This window comes from the organism of the source record quoted next (assembly GCF_019968955.1).
Source record: "MAG: Porospora cf. gigantea A chromosome Unknown PgA_NODE_640_length_13227_cov_335.382, whole genome shotgun sequence".
Taxonomy (NCBI): domain Eukaryota; phylum Apicomplexa; class Conoidasida; order Eugregarinorida; family Porosporidae; genus Porospora; species Porospora cf. gigantea A.
In genome coordinates this window covers 1-13,227 of record NW_027151810.1, presented here as the reverse complement: position 1 = coordinate 13,227, position 13,227 = coordinate 1, and the positions used below count along the sequence as shown (strand labels likewise).

Sequence of the window (13,227 nt, the reverse complement as noted above, 5' to 3'; positions counted from 1 at the left end):
CGAAATTCAGAATTTATGCATCTGTGGGCACAGTCAAGGGCATCGTCACTTCACACGTCAGCAGTCGCCGCAGCCTTGATAGTGCCGTTGATGTGTAGGTCTGCAGGTTCAGGGTCCGTTGGAGTCTCTCCCGATTCAGCAAAGGCAGATGTTGTCGAGTGATAACCAGCGCCTGCTGCGTCAGAGAGCTGTTATCCACGAAGGCTGCAGCATCGTCCTCCACCTTCAATGGCTCGTTAGGTCCTCCTTGTATTCCCCTCTCAACAAACATCCCAACGAGCTCTTCCATCACTGCCTGAAACTCCTGGGACTTCTCATTGTACTCGTTCTGCGCTTCCTGAATCTCGCCCGACTGACATCTTGCGGCCGTTTTGAGATCAACTGCGGCCTTAATCAGGCCATACCGGTAGCGCTTCAATACGTATGCCAGAAGACACCTGAAGAGGTATCCGTTGGGTGCAACATGAACAGGCAATTCCTGAGGCATGGCCTGCAGCTCAGAGTGAGGCCACTCCACACCGTGAAGAACGAACCCGTCGTCCCGCACAACAGTCAGAAGCGTCTCCTTTACGTCGCTGTGGAACAATAACGATCTACTCAGCAACTCGCGTAGCCAGACAAAACTTCTAGAAGGACAGAACCGCCAGAACATGATGACCATTGTGCACAGGGCAGACCTGACCTGACGGCCTGTTTGCAGAGGACCAATTTCCATTTGCTGTCTGAGAGTGTAGTCTTCAATCAAATCGGCGTAGAGGTCCAGACCACGACGAAAGTGGGTTAGTGACCTTGAGGTCACAACTAGCAGCGCCTGCATGACTATGTGGAATATCTCGACCTCGTTGATAGGGCTGCCGAATGTCAATCTGTCAGCCGCGGTTGCCGCTACCTTCTCAAGGAGCGCATCGTCATCTAGCTTCACAACTGGCGGGTCCTCGACCTCATCTGCCAGTTCCACCTTTTGCCGTTTGACGGAGAAGGAGTCGTCCCGACCGTTGACGATGGCGAACACCGACTCGAGCGCCTGGTCGCTCACGCGATCTGCGAGCTTTCCCCTGGTGCGCAAGAGCTGCAAAAACACCCGAGCCGCGTTGATGATTCGGATACGCTCCACGCTGTCCGGCTTCACGTTCAGCCGCAGGAGCCGCATCAGGAAGTCAGCCTCATATGAATCTATGCGAGTACACTCCGTGTCGGTCTCGTCCTTTACGACGGCATCCGCATCCTTAAGAGCGCGCAGCTCATTCAGCTCCAAGGGCAGGTAGACGGACGTTGGGAGCCACTGGCATGTCAAGACGTGATGGAAGCACGTCGGCAGACGGCGCAACGCGACCTCCCGAGTCATCAGAGCCGCAAATCTTTCAATGGTATTTCTCATCAGTGACTCCATGTAGGAGCAGCCCGCGAACTCCAACCCCGGGCAAGCATTTTGTTTGGCCTTCTCATCCTTCTTGTCTGACTTCATCTCGCTTGGAGTGAACCAAGGAGACGACTTGATGACCGAAGTTCTCGGCTCGAAGTCCGTCCCGCCTGGAGAGGGCTCGCTCTCTTGCGAGAACGTCGCCCACCAATGGCTTATCCAAACAGAGAGCGTATCGACGCTCTGGTCATCAATCTCGCGACACCTGAGAATCAAGCGGTCAATGCAGGTCTGGAACACCGCTTGAGTTGACCCCTGCAAGGTGGCAACATGCAGTATGACCTGGATAATGTAGACGCGCTCCAGGTGGCAAACGGGCACGCGAAGCAGCTCTGACACCAGTGTCTCGGCGAGCACGATCTCGAACTGGTCATGCTGGCACTGAATTAGGAGCAAGTTCTTCGCCGTGATATTCGCGTTTCCGTGAAAGCAGTACAATAGGGACAGAATCAGGGACTCTAGCATCCATACTTCGTGCTCCTCGAAAAGATATCGGTCAGGATATAAGTTCCGTGCATACTCGAGCCCAAGCAGAGAGCCAGTCACCCTCCTCGTAGAGAACGACGATTTCCATAGCCCCAGGTCGCAGTCTAGCATGTCTTTCTCCGACATCTTCAGAGTCTCCGTAAACACCACCTCTGACAGAGTAGTCCGCACCAAGTGCCATCTAAGCTCGAAGGCCGGCAGCGCGTGGATTCTGCTGTTTCTATGGGGCCGAATGTCATCAGCAACAGACCCGAGACTATGGGTCTTGATCACGGAGCGACACCGCCACTTAGAGGTGCACATATAGTGAAACAACCTCCGACACTGGTTGAAGTAGTCTTCGTTCGCTGGTGAAGCTGATTGGCCTGAGCAGAACAAGTCAAGGTCGGAGCTCTTCCTTGTCGCAGCGTACTCATTAATAACTGCAGCCAAGTCATGGAGATCAGAGCTGATGTGCTTCGCAGGTTCCGCATCCAGGACGACAACGGCGAGCATCACAGCGAGGAGACACGCATCTGACGCACTGTCCGCTAGATCACACCGATTAGCGACGGCCATTTCAGCAAGCGAGCGTAGGCAGGTGATGAAGGACTGCAGCGTCACGACGCCAACGTTGACAAGATCCGCGGCGAACCGCAGCAGGTTAACTGCGCGCCAGAAGGCTATGCTGGGGTTTTCGGCCACTTCGAATGTGTTCGCGAGTTCGGAATGAAGTTTCGCGACCACCTCGACTCCGAAAGCGTGGAATTCCAACCGCCTAAGACTTCGATGGCCATCGCCCGTGGTCTCCTGCTTTGTTTCGTCCTTTACGACGTCGTGTCGTGGGTCTTCGGGTTCCCCTTCCTGGAGTCGGGTGCGGTGGTGGACCATGTAGCCCATAAACGCAGCCAAATGGCTACTCTTATGAGGAATAAACGATGCCACCTCGACCAGCTTGTCGACCACTGCCTCTCGAAGACAGGGACGGTCCGGGTCACCGCATACGAACTGTTCCATATCCTTAACGTGCTTCTCGAGCACGGCCTTTGGGTTAAGGTTCCTCCCATATCTTTCGTGTTTGTCACCTATGTTGGCGAGTATGCCGTTGATTCGCTGTTTCGACTTGTGGAGGTATTGCCGAGATTGATGCTGGGAATGATGCTCCTGCCTCCGAGGTTCATCGTACTTACCTTCATACCTCCTATCTCGAGGATCATCGTCTTTGACTGAGGAGTTTGACTGCCGTCTGTCTGGATGGGTGTTGCTGCCGAAGCGCGGTAGGTGACCCTGGTCGTCGTATGTCAGGCCGTTGTCGTAACCCGCCATCAGCAGGAATTCGCGATTTAAAGAAGTTTGTCATAACACAGTGTCAAGAATGTGCTCCACAATGTGAGCGGGCGGCCTATTTTGAGGTTCTGGCGCCCAACACGATTTCAGCAGAAGTGCTAATTTCGGGTCCAGTGAAGGGGGTAGTGGTGGTCTCTGTCTCAAGTCGTAAATCGTCGCGGTAAGCTCGTTAACGTCAGACATAGGGAATGGGCTGGATAGGTCCCCAGATAGCACCTGTTTGGCGATCAGCGAGAAGAAGTATATGTCCGTTGCAGCAAAGGGGGCCGTCGTGATCCCCGCGAGGACTTCGGGAGCACTGTAGACGCCTCGTAGGTCCTCGTGCACTCCGTGACGCAGTAGAGTCACGAGCGACTTCGTTACCGCGGCGTCCACGAATAGCACTTGGTCAGCAACCACGCCAACAGTAGTGTCCGGGTCTAGCAGCCCGTGGTGGAACTTCCTAGAGTTCTTTCCTGCGTTCTGGTCCAAGCCATGCAGGTTGACCATTGTGGAAATCAAGTTCCTCAGTAGACTGATCTTCACCTCCAGAGGAGTTTCCGGCGTGATGCATTTGTGGAGGTAATCCGTATACGAAAGTAAATTTCCTACATGCGGGAACAGGAGGTAGAAGGTCGCCCCATTCTCGATGCAGAAACCAACGGGCGGCAGAAATGGCAGGGCTTCATGGTCTACCCGTCGTAAGAAAGCGATGCAAACACGTTCCACATGCCTCAAATGGTGCATGAACTCCTCTTCCAACCAAGTGCCGACGCCTAGGTCTACTAGCCAACGCCAGGCATAGAATGTCGATGCGTTCTCGACGCCCATGGCATTGAGGAAGTACGAGTTCACTGGAGACTGCAGTGTGACCTCCAGCAGTTTCTTCAAGGGACCGGGGTTGCACTGCACAATGCCGTTTGGAATCTCAGAGGGAGAGCCCGGGATGTACAATGCGAAGCCGGGTCGGGCTGCATCGGGTCTCTCGAGAGGAACGTCAATAGCTACTAGGTACCCCAGATCCAGCACAGCCAACAGAGGTACGATCTCGCTCAGCATGATTTGCACCGGTTGGGCCCACAGCGGTCCTACCTGCCATTGACCAAGAGCCAGGAAGTTGTGTACGCAACGTCCCATCATCCACAGGGACGCAACAACACTTGCCTTTGACAAGCGGAGGGTGCTGATACTGTGAGGATGGTGGATCTCTAGCCTCGAGGAGGTGAGCCGAGAGATCGCCCGGTGACCCAGCCATGTGGAGGTGAGGATGACCAGACATCCGCCTAAGAGCGTCACCAGAAGTGAAAGAGAAGATTCGATTCGGGTAGCTTGATACAGGGGAAATACCCCACAGACCACGAGGACGGCCGTGACCAGCTGTGTGACCAGCACCAAGCCGGCGATCACCAAAACAGTCACTTTCAAAACTCCGCCGCGTTCGGGTGTCTCTCTCCCGTTTTCGATCAGGGAAACCGCTACGGAGGCCGTTTCAACGTCGACGCCAACCAAAGACCGCGTGCGGAGAAAGACGACACCCACCACCAGCGACACGATCACCAGAACAGCGTCAAAGAGGACAGTGCACACAAAGGCAACGGCTTCCCTCAACGGTTCGGAAAGCATTCCGAAGAGGTCGAGAACTAAAAAGAGCGCCCTCATCACACTGGCGGCCGTGGTCAGGAGGAGCACCAGTAATGATGGCTGCGAGAGGATGGTAGCATCTTGCTGTTGGGTCGACGGAGCCATATGCTCTTCCCAGAAGATCATATTGTCTGAGGGCGGGCCCGACCTCAACAACGTCCCTTTCCAACGGCGAAGGGTGGGCATGACTCTATGGCAAGAGAGACCCGCCAATGCCAGGTATACGAGTGCCAGGATGAGCTCGTACGAGTGGTCAGCAGAGAGTACTTCAAACAACTTCACCATCCGTGATTGAATTCGGCAAAACGCAGGATGAGACGATGGTCAGTAGTTTGGATTTCATCTATCATGACTCACGCAGCGATGAATCACGTGGGTAAACAACCTATTTTGGTTTCGGACACCGAAGACTCAGACACCGCACAAGATCAAGAGGTAGAGTATGAACGATCGCGCCCTAGAGACAGACCAAGGAAATGGGCGGCCTATGAAAACAATTGAATATTTTCGAAACAATGCGTTGCTTGGCGTTACTGCTGGTAGTGAAAACGGCCCTGGGGTCACTGATCGGGGTTGACATCGGTAACGCCTTCATGAAGATTTCTATCGCAATGCCAGGTTACCCATTCGAAATGGTGCTCGACATGCAGTCCAAGAGAAAGACCCCCACAGCTGTCTCCTTTTCCGAACCTCAGAGGGAGTATGGAAGTAACGCATTGATGAGGGAGACACGGACTCCTCACCTAGTTTTTTCATACCTCAATGACATCGTTGCGTCGGATGCCGGCTTAGCAGAGGACTTCCATGGCTATACCTTCACACACGACGATGAGAGGGGCGTCACGAAGATTCAGGTTCGGGAGGGATTGGACTTGGCCGGCGAGGAGTATTTGGCCATGTATTTGGCACTCGCGAAGAAGCTGGCCGCCACCGCGATTCGGCACAGAGTTCCCAACCCAGACTCGATTCCGCTAACCTTCTCAGACCTAGAATTGGTTGTGGCTGTTCCCGTGAACTACTCCATGCGGCGGCGACAGGCCGTCGTGGATGCTGCGGCAGTGGCGGGCCTGAACCTGAAGGCCCTCATCAGCCAACCGGCCGCAGCGGCGTTGTTTCACGCCGTGGACCGAGACTCGTCTTCCGCCTTGAAGCTCTTCTATGACCTAGGAGCGAAGCACATTCAGGCTTGCGTGGTGGAGTATGGCCCTGGAGCAAACGGGGCTCTGAACGCAGTGTCAGTTCTGGGTTGCGGACAGTCCACTGGCACTCAAGGAGGGAAACTTGTTGACACTGTGTTGGCGAGTTATCTCCTCGATGAATTCCAGAAGCAGAACAGCGTGATCGTGAGCGAGGAAAGCATGTCCAGGGTGATGTCGAGACTCACCAAAGAAGCTCTTGGCAAGAAGCAGATTCTCTCTGCAAACAAACAGACTACAGTGTTTCTCGAGAACGTATTCGACGGCAAGAACTTCCGCGTTGATCTCGATCGACCTACGGTAGACGGCATTCTTGAGAAGCACGGGGTTCTTGAGGCCCTTCGGATACCCATCGACCTGGCACTCGAGGCGGCAGGCAAGCAACTGGAGCAAATCGAGGAGATTGAGGTTATCGGAGGTGCTTGGCGAGTTCCCCGCATCCTTCAGGAGCTGGAGGCTATCTCTAAGGAGGTTGGTGAAGGTTCTCTGGGTCAGCACTGCAACGGCGACGAGGCAACTGTGATGGGCGCTCTTCTCTACGGCGCCAATTATTCTCAGGTCTTCCGGGTAAAGAAACTCCTCTACCGGGACGCATCCTACTTCAATTACACAATGACCGCCACGAAAGATGGGAAACAAACCAAAACCAAGCAGCTTATACCTCGAGGAGGCACCCTTTCCAACGTCGTCAAGCGAATGCGACTTGAGGCGGACTTTGACGACCTGGTCATTGAGATAAAGGAAAACGACCTGCTGATGAACACGTACGTTGCGGACCTGAGAGAAGTGAAACAGCAGGCCAAGGAAGTCCAGCAGAAGGGGCTCAAGTCGCGCGAACAGCATTTGGAGCTATACAAGGAGCAGAATCCTAAGGCGCAAATCGGCGAGGCCAAACCCCCACAGGTCTTTATCTACGCCAAGACAGGCCTGATGGGCATTCCTGAGATTCAAAAGATCGTCGTGCAGTGGGAAACGGAGACATTCAAGTTGACCGAGCGTAAGGTGAGGAAACCTGTTTCAACGGAGGCTCCAACGGAGGTTCCGTCGGAGGCAGAGGAGACCACTGATGTCCCATCTGATCTGGAGTCGGATGTCAGCACGACTACGACTACCACAACCACTGGCGCTCCTGAGTACAAGATAGTAAAGAAGGTGAGCGTCACCCGACGCACGCGTGAGATCGAGGCTCCATTCTTGGTTCACTACGTCCGACCATTGCCTCTCGACTCCGAGGGCATTGCGAAGGCCAAGTCAACGCTGAAGCGTCTCGATGATGAGGACACTGCCATTTTCGACATCCAGAAGAACCGCAACGACTACGAAAGTTACTTGTACGAGCTGCGAGACCGGCTACAGTCCGATTCCGTTCGTGCCATTCTCTCTCTGGAGGAGCGGAGTAGTATGTCGTTGCTGGTGAATGAGGCAACCGATTGGCTATCCAAAACCTCGTCGCTGAATCCGTCTGAGTTCACTTCTAGGCGGGCAACCCTTCAGGGGCAGGTCGACCTGGTTCTGAGGAAGGCCAATGAGTTCGAGGAGCGACCCCATTTGTTTTCAGAGATCACGCGCAAAACCAAGAAGCTCCATGCTAAAGTCACTATCTATGGGGAGAACAACCCATTCTGTGACAAGGCCCTCTTCAAGAAAACGCTGACGAATGTGGAGGAGTTCCAATCGTGGTTCCAGACAATCTGGGACGAACAGAAGCTTCTCAAGGCTACTGATGAACCCCTTTTTTCAGTTCAAGAGGTACGTAACAAGTTTGTTCAACTGAAGAGCAGTTTGAAGCAGCTTCTGCAGTCTGATCCCCACGCTGAACGCCCAGAGACAGCGTCTGAAGACACAGCAGAAAAATCGGATGATCTAAAGAATGAGTTGTAGCATGGGTTGAGTGAAAAAACAGCATTTCTCGCCGATGCAGTCGTCATTGAAACCGGAGAACGCCTTGAGGCGGGCACAGGACTACATAGGCAGCGGTTTACCGCACGACGCGTTACTTGTTCTCCAATCGACGATTCGCAACAGGAAATTTCGGCAGTTCGCTGTGGAGCCTCTGGTTCAGGAGTCTGTGGTTGGCCTGTTCTTGAAGCTCTGTCTTCAGTTGAAAGAGCTCAAGATTGCGAGGGAGGGGCTACACCTGTACCGGTCCGTCACCATGCTCAACAACGTCAGCGCGTTGGGACGGGTCCTGTTGGACTTCCGTGATGCGGCTGAGAATATCCTGCCGGAAGCGTGCACACAGTTCAAGAACCAACTGAAGGCTGAAGAAATCGAGGATGACTTGGAGGCGACACAGAGTCCTGAGGCTCTGATGATGGCCGCGCTCGGTCTGGAGGTGCGATCAGAGGCCGCTAAGGAAGTGGTAGGTTGAGGTCCTTAGACCACTCCCGCTCACATTTTTCAGCAATCTACCCTCTGGTTGAACTGGGAGGTCTACAAGGCCATTCTCGAACTCGTCCGAATTTCACCGAAGCTAGAGCGGCTGTATCATGAGACCGCGTCTCACGCTTTTGACTTTTGTGTGGCTCACACTCGCCGCCAGGAATTCCGCCGGCTGTGTGACATCCTCAGGCACCACTACAGCTTCCTGAAGCAGTGCGCAGCCTCCAAAGCCCAGTCGCGATTCGAACTAGAACCCCTGCTGCTCCCCGATCTCCACTTGGAAACCCGCATTGGCCAGCTGAAGGCTGCCTGCGAATTGGGCATGTGGCAGGTGGCATACGAAACGATGGATGACATCACAAGTCTGGGTTTGCATGATCTGCTGGCCAAGTGTGTTGCTAGCAAGGAGATTACTCGCCGGTCGAACCTTCTCATGCTCACTGATCGGTTCTACCGTCATGCGGGAGACGTTTTTTTTAAAAACGGGTTACTGCTGGCTCATGCCCTCGCGCAGTACCGCTCTTTGGAACACTCTAGGTACCGTCAGAAGCAACAGTTTGCAGACCGCGCACGCATGGCTGACCGGACTGTCCTGGCTATTCTCTCTGTGCCCCTTAGTGATTCAGGTCGGACGCCGGATGCTCACCAGTTCGCCAACCACAAGAAGTTGGCTGAGCTGCTGGGGCATAACTCTGTGTTAGTGGACCGACAGCATCTCCTCGACCTCGTTGAGGCGTACGGAGTTATCGAAGTCGCATCGCCTGCTGTCGCAGACCTGTTTCGCAGCCTGCAAGCCGATGTGACTTCCCTTCGCATCTGTCACGATGTTGAGGCCATTCTCGACACTATCTCCGAGTACGACGATCCTCAGGCCCTCCTCCAGTATGCGTCCCACATCAAGTACAACGTCTTCTTCAAACTGATGCTTCATATCGAGAAGGTATACACGTGCATGACCCTAGATTATTTCAGTGGGTCCAAAATCTGCAACTCCAGCTTCCTTCCTTGGAACGACATCGAGAAGCTGGTGGTCACGCTGACTTCCAAGGGCAGTCTGCACATGCGGATCGACTACGCCCAGGGAGTGATTTACTTCGGAGAGAGGGTTATGAGCCCAGAAGAACGTTTTAACCGGAAACTTCGAGAGTTTGCAACGTCGCTGGGGAAGACAATGCGCATCGTAGACGCTGAGTGTGCCTCGCGTGCCGAGAGGAACTGCATTTTCTACGACTTCGAGAAGAAGCAGCAAGCAGAGGAGGTGCGTCTCACTGTTCGCAGAGAGATTCTGAAGGCGCAAAGGATTAAACAAGATGCGGCATTTAAGCAAGCCGAGAAGGCCGCAAAGGCGCAAGAAGCTCTGGAAACTCAGCGTCGGGACGAGGAGGAGGCACGTAAGCGTCGGGAAGCACAGACGAACCTTGAAAGTGCCATGCGTAAGGACGAGGTCAACAAGGCGCGCGCCCTCGTCGGTGAAATGATCGTGGAGGAACTGAAGGAGCTTGCCAAGAAGAGCGAGAGGAAACTTTACCTGTGCGGGAAGCCGATGACGATGGTAACCCAGACAGATGTATTGGCTGGAGTCACACATGGGGATATTCTGAAGTCGCAAGAAGTCGCCAAGGAGAAAGAAGTGGCTGAGATTAAGAAGCGCAGTGCTGAGGAGGCACGCAGAGTTGACTACACTGAGAGGGCCCTACAGGAAAAGAACGCGTTGTACGTTAGACAGCAGGCGACTGAAAATGTAAAGCGGAAGGCGGAGATAGGAAGGGAGCTAGAGCAGCGGATGGCCTCTGAGTTGGAACGCAAACGAGTCCGAGCGCAGTGCTTGGAGACCACGGTGTTGCCTCACTGGGATGGCCTTGTGAAGCAGTTGGAGGCGTGCAAGGCAGAAGAGCTCGCTCGAATTCGTGAGAAGCAGAGGCCTACTGTCATTGCGACATTGAGGGCAGAGCGGGTCGCACGGGCCAAACAGGCTCAGGCCGAATCTGAACGGAAAAATATGGAAGAGAGGCGTGCCGCAGAAGAACAGCGTCGACAAGAAGAGGACGTGCGGAAGATGCAGCAGATGGCGGGTATAGTGCAGCCTAGCGGTGACGATGAGCGACGAGACTTCGCTCGCCGGGATAGAGGTGGCTTCCCTGAGAGAGGTGGCGTGCCTGAGAGAGGTGGCTTCCCTGAGAGAGGTGGCTTCCCTGAGAGAGGTGGCTACCCTGAGAGAGGTGGCTTCCCTGAGAGAGGTGGCCCCGAGAGAGGCGCCGGCACTGCAGATTTCCGACGTGGTGACTTCGAACGCCGGCGTCCCGACGATAACTTAACCTTCCAACGTGGATCTGCTGCTAACTCCCGACCAACTGCAGCCAGAAAAGCCCAAGACCCCGCTCCGGTTACTCAGGACGGCTGGGAAACAGCCACGAAGGGTCGCCAAAAGTTTTAGTTCGCACGCAACTGACTCACAATTTCACAATAACTCATTTCGATGCAAGCTCAAAAAGTTTTACGCGAACGAGTGAGGACCTGTGAAGGCTTCACAAGCAGGAAAGCCTGAGAAGTATTCCGGAGCATGCAGTCATGTCTCGCAGCCTGGATAGGTCACTAGGTGCAAGTCGTCAGTACCTCCCACTAGGTACGAACGGGGCGACCACTGCCAGTCTTCAAGCTTCACTAGGTCCAAGTTGTCAGTACCTCCCACTAAGTACGAACGGGGCGACCACTGCCAGTCTTCAACCGTCACCCCTCATAGCTCTTGCCAGGAGTGGCACTCATCCTCTGCCCGTCGCATTCAAGGAGCCGGATCTGCACAGTTCTGTGATGTCACGAACAGTGGAGCCAGAGCTGTCGTACACGAGCATGCGACAACTAGGCATGCATCAACTGGTGCCATACCAATCCCCAGCTACCGCGAGCACTGTGAGGTCTGGAGACGCACCGTTCTCAGGGCGCCCCACACACCCCAAACATACGCAGTTGCCCCAGGTAGCTAGCTATCCCTCGGGTTTCGGGACCCACCACGCTCCATTCACTCACACACCTACGACCACCGTGGACCCGGGCGTCCGAGATGCTGCTGGCAGGAAGCCCAACCGAAAACAGTGGGGCCCGAGATCAGATATTACGCAGCAAACGCACGAACCTGGGCGAATCGTTCATCTACCCCCACGAGAGTCTCCACGTTATGGTCGAGGAGAATCCCGTGCTGAAGTCCATGATGGGCAGCGTCCCGAGTCCTGCTGCTGGTCCTGGGGCGGCCCAGTTGGTGATGGACATCTACGACGTGGACTCGCATCCATCACAGACGACACAGTGGTATCCGTTGACGTATTTTTACCACTCAGCGGAGTGATTGTATGTGCGATACACTCAGCGGAGTGACTGGGTTTGTATGTGCGATACACTGGACGAACACGATTCTTGAATGCAGTAATCTTTCCACTCAGCGGAGTGACTGGGTTGTATGTGCGATACACTGGACGAACACGATTCTTGAATGCAGTAACCTCTTCTCATCCGTGCCAACCAGGGTTTGTTACCTCGGTTCTTTCGTTTTAAGCGAGAGCGTCTCGTTCTTGAGATCCAGAGGCTTTGCACCTGCGATATTTTTTATGCAAGCCGCAGCCAGCCACACAGGCGAGTCCCATTAAGAGCACAATTGACACGCCAACAGCCAGGAGAAACGATGCGCTTTCCCATGGTAGCCCGCTCATGAACGATCCGAGTGACATGATTTGTCACGTGCGAGAATCTCGAATATGCTTAGGCCACATCCACATCCCAGATACCACTCATCGCAACGAGCGCCGGACTACGTCCCTTCAAGCATGTCACCAGTAGTTAACGGCTTGTTTCTTGTGGGGCTTCACTCAGCCAACGACCAACGAATGTTTTATGTCAAGCCAGGTCTGAAGCCAGCGGAGATGGCATATCTCCACTGGAAGGAATGGGCCTGTGGTGTTGTGTTGCATACTGATGGCGCAAACCACCCAATGGACGGAACACGCACGATATGGCTCGACTTGCCACACAGAGCCATGTCTCAGGATTGCCTCGAGATGGGCCAAACTGGAGCAGATTCATACACACTCCGTTACTGGAAGCAATCTGATGGTATAGATGCCGACCGAGAGCGCGTGGATCTCTTCATGATTGAAGATGCAGTAAACACCAGGTGTCAAGATGCCTTGACGAAACCACCACGAAAACTCGTCGCTCGAGCCGATCGTCGCAGTTCGTTTTTTCCGCATCCAGCGGATGGACTTCTGCGACACTGCGCTGGGCAACCCACAACTGAAGACTCAAAGCTACGCGAGCTCATGAGCATGTACTTGAAATTGAGACGATGGCCCATATCACATGGGCGAAGCCGGTTCAACGTTCAAGTAGAACTTGCCGACCAGAGTTTGGATGAGACGCTAGTCAACGTTGACCCTCTTCAACCGGAGTTCGCCAATTGGTGGTTGAACGAAGAACCGAAAGCTCTAGTTTCGCGATGACACGATGGTGAAATTGAAAACACCAGATTCTATCTGAACTCTCAACGAGACCAGAGACGGGGAGTACTGTAGGGTGATTTTGGGGTTTAATCATGGCAGACAGTGTTTCAATAGGTTCGTGTGTGATGAGAATGTTTAATCTAGCACTATTTCAAAGTCCGTCCTCGGTCGAGGGTTCCGTGAGATGTATCGTCAGAGGAGCTTTCTGCGGTAGCTTCTCGAGGATGCGGATGCTCACAACACGTTCCTTGTCGATACATCACAGTCAAGCACTGCTGGCATGAATCTCGGTGGGGCGATTACGCCAATT

At 54.0% G+C, this 13,227-nt stretch overlaps 6 protein-coding genes across 7 annotated transcripts; 4 read left to right on the top strand and 2 right to left on the bottom strand.

Annotated features, from left to right (window-relative positions):
• Positions 1 to 13: 13 nt before the first annotated feature.
• On the bottom strand, positions 14 to 3,211 carry KVP18_001310 (uncharacterized protein; the record flags this gene model as incomplete). Its single annotated transcript, XM_067951201.1, has 1 exon — positions 14 to 3,211. The coding sequence occupies one exon, from the start codon at positions 3,209 to 3,211 to the stop codon at positions 14 to 16; it is 3,198 nt and encodes a 1,065-aa protein (XP_067807202.1).
• Positions 3,212 to 3,241: 30 nt separating this feature from the next.
• On the bottom strand, positions 3,242 to 5,137 carry KVP18_001308 (uncharacterized protein; the record flags this gene model as incomplete). The annotated part of the gene is made up of 1 exon (XM_067951199.1): positions 3,242 to 5,137. The coding sequence occupies one exon, from the start codon at positions 5,135 to 5,137 to the stop codon at positions 3,242 to 3,244; it is 1,896 nt and encodes a 631-aa protein (XP_067807200.1).
• Positions 5,138 to 5,367: 230 nt separating this feature from the next.
• Positions 5,368 to 7,929, top strand: KVP18_001307 (uncharacterized protein; the record flags this gene model as incomplete). Its single annotated transcript, XM_067951198.1, has 1 exon — positions 5,368 to 7,929. One exon carries the CDS (start codon positions 5,368 to 5,370, stop codon positions 7,927 to 7,929), a length of 2,562 nt encoding a protein of 853 aa, XP_067807199.1.
• Positions 7,930 to 7,963: 34 nt separating this feature from the next.
• Positions 7,964 to 10,864, top strand: KVP18_001311 (uncharacterized protein; the record flags this gene model as incomplete). Its single annotated transcript, XM_067951202.1, has 2 exons — positions 7,964 to 8,410; positions 8,453 to 10,864. The coding sequence occupies 2 exons, from the start codon at positions 7,964 to 7,966 to the stop codon at positions 10,862 to 10,864; spliced, it is 2,859 nt and encodes a 952-aa protein (XP_067807203.1).
• A 42-nt stretch (positions 10,865 to 10,906) lies between these two features.
• KVP18_001306 (uncharacterized protein) lies at positions 10,907 to 11,770 on the top strand (the record flags this gene model as incomplete). Of its 2 annotated transcripts, XM_067951197.1 has the most annotated exons (3): positions 10,907 to 10,936; positions 10,966 to 11,519; positions 11,548 to 11,770. In XM_067951197.1, the coding sequence occupies 3 exons, from the start codon at positions 10,907 to 10,909 to the stop codon at positions 11,768 to 11,770; spliced, it is 807 nt and encodes a 268-aa protein (XP_067807198.1). The 2 variants fall into 2 exon arrangements, with proteins under 2 accessions (XP_067807198.1, XP_067807197.1); XM_067951196.1 differs by lacking the exon at positions 10,907 to 10,936 and having other exon boundaries at positions 11,489 to 11,770.
• A 475-nt stretch (positions 11,771 to 12,245) lies between these two features.
• Positions 12,246 to 12,917, top strand: KVP18_001309 (uncharacterized protein; the record flags this gene model as incomplete). The annotated part of the gene is made up of 1 exon (XM_067951200.1): positions 12,246 to 12,917. One exon carries the CDS (start codon positions 12,246 to 12,248, stop codon positions 12,915 to 12,917), a length of 672 nt encoding a protein of 223 aa, XP_067807201.1.
• Between the last annotated feature and the right edge of the window lie 310 nt (positions 12,918 to 13,227).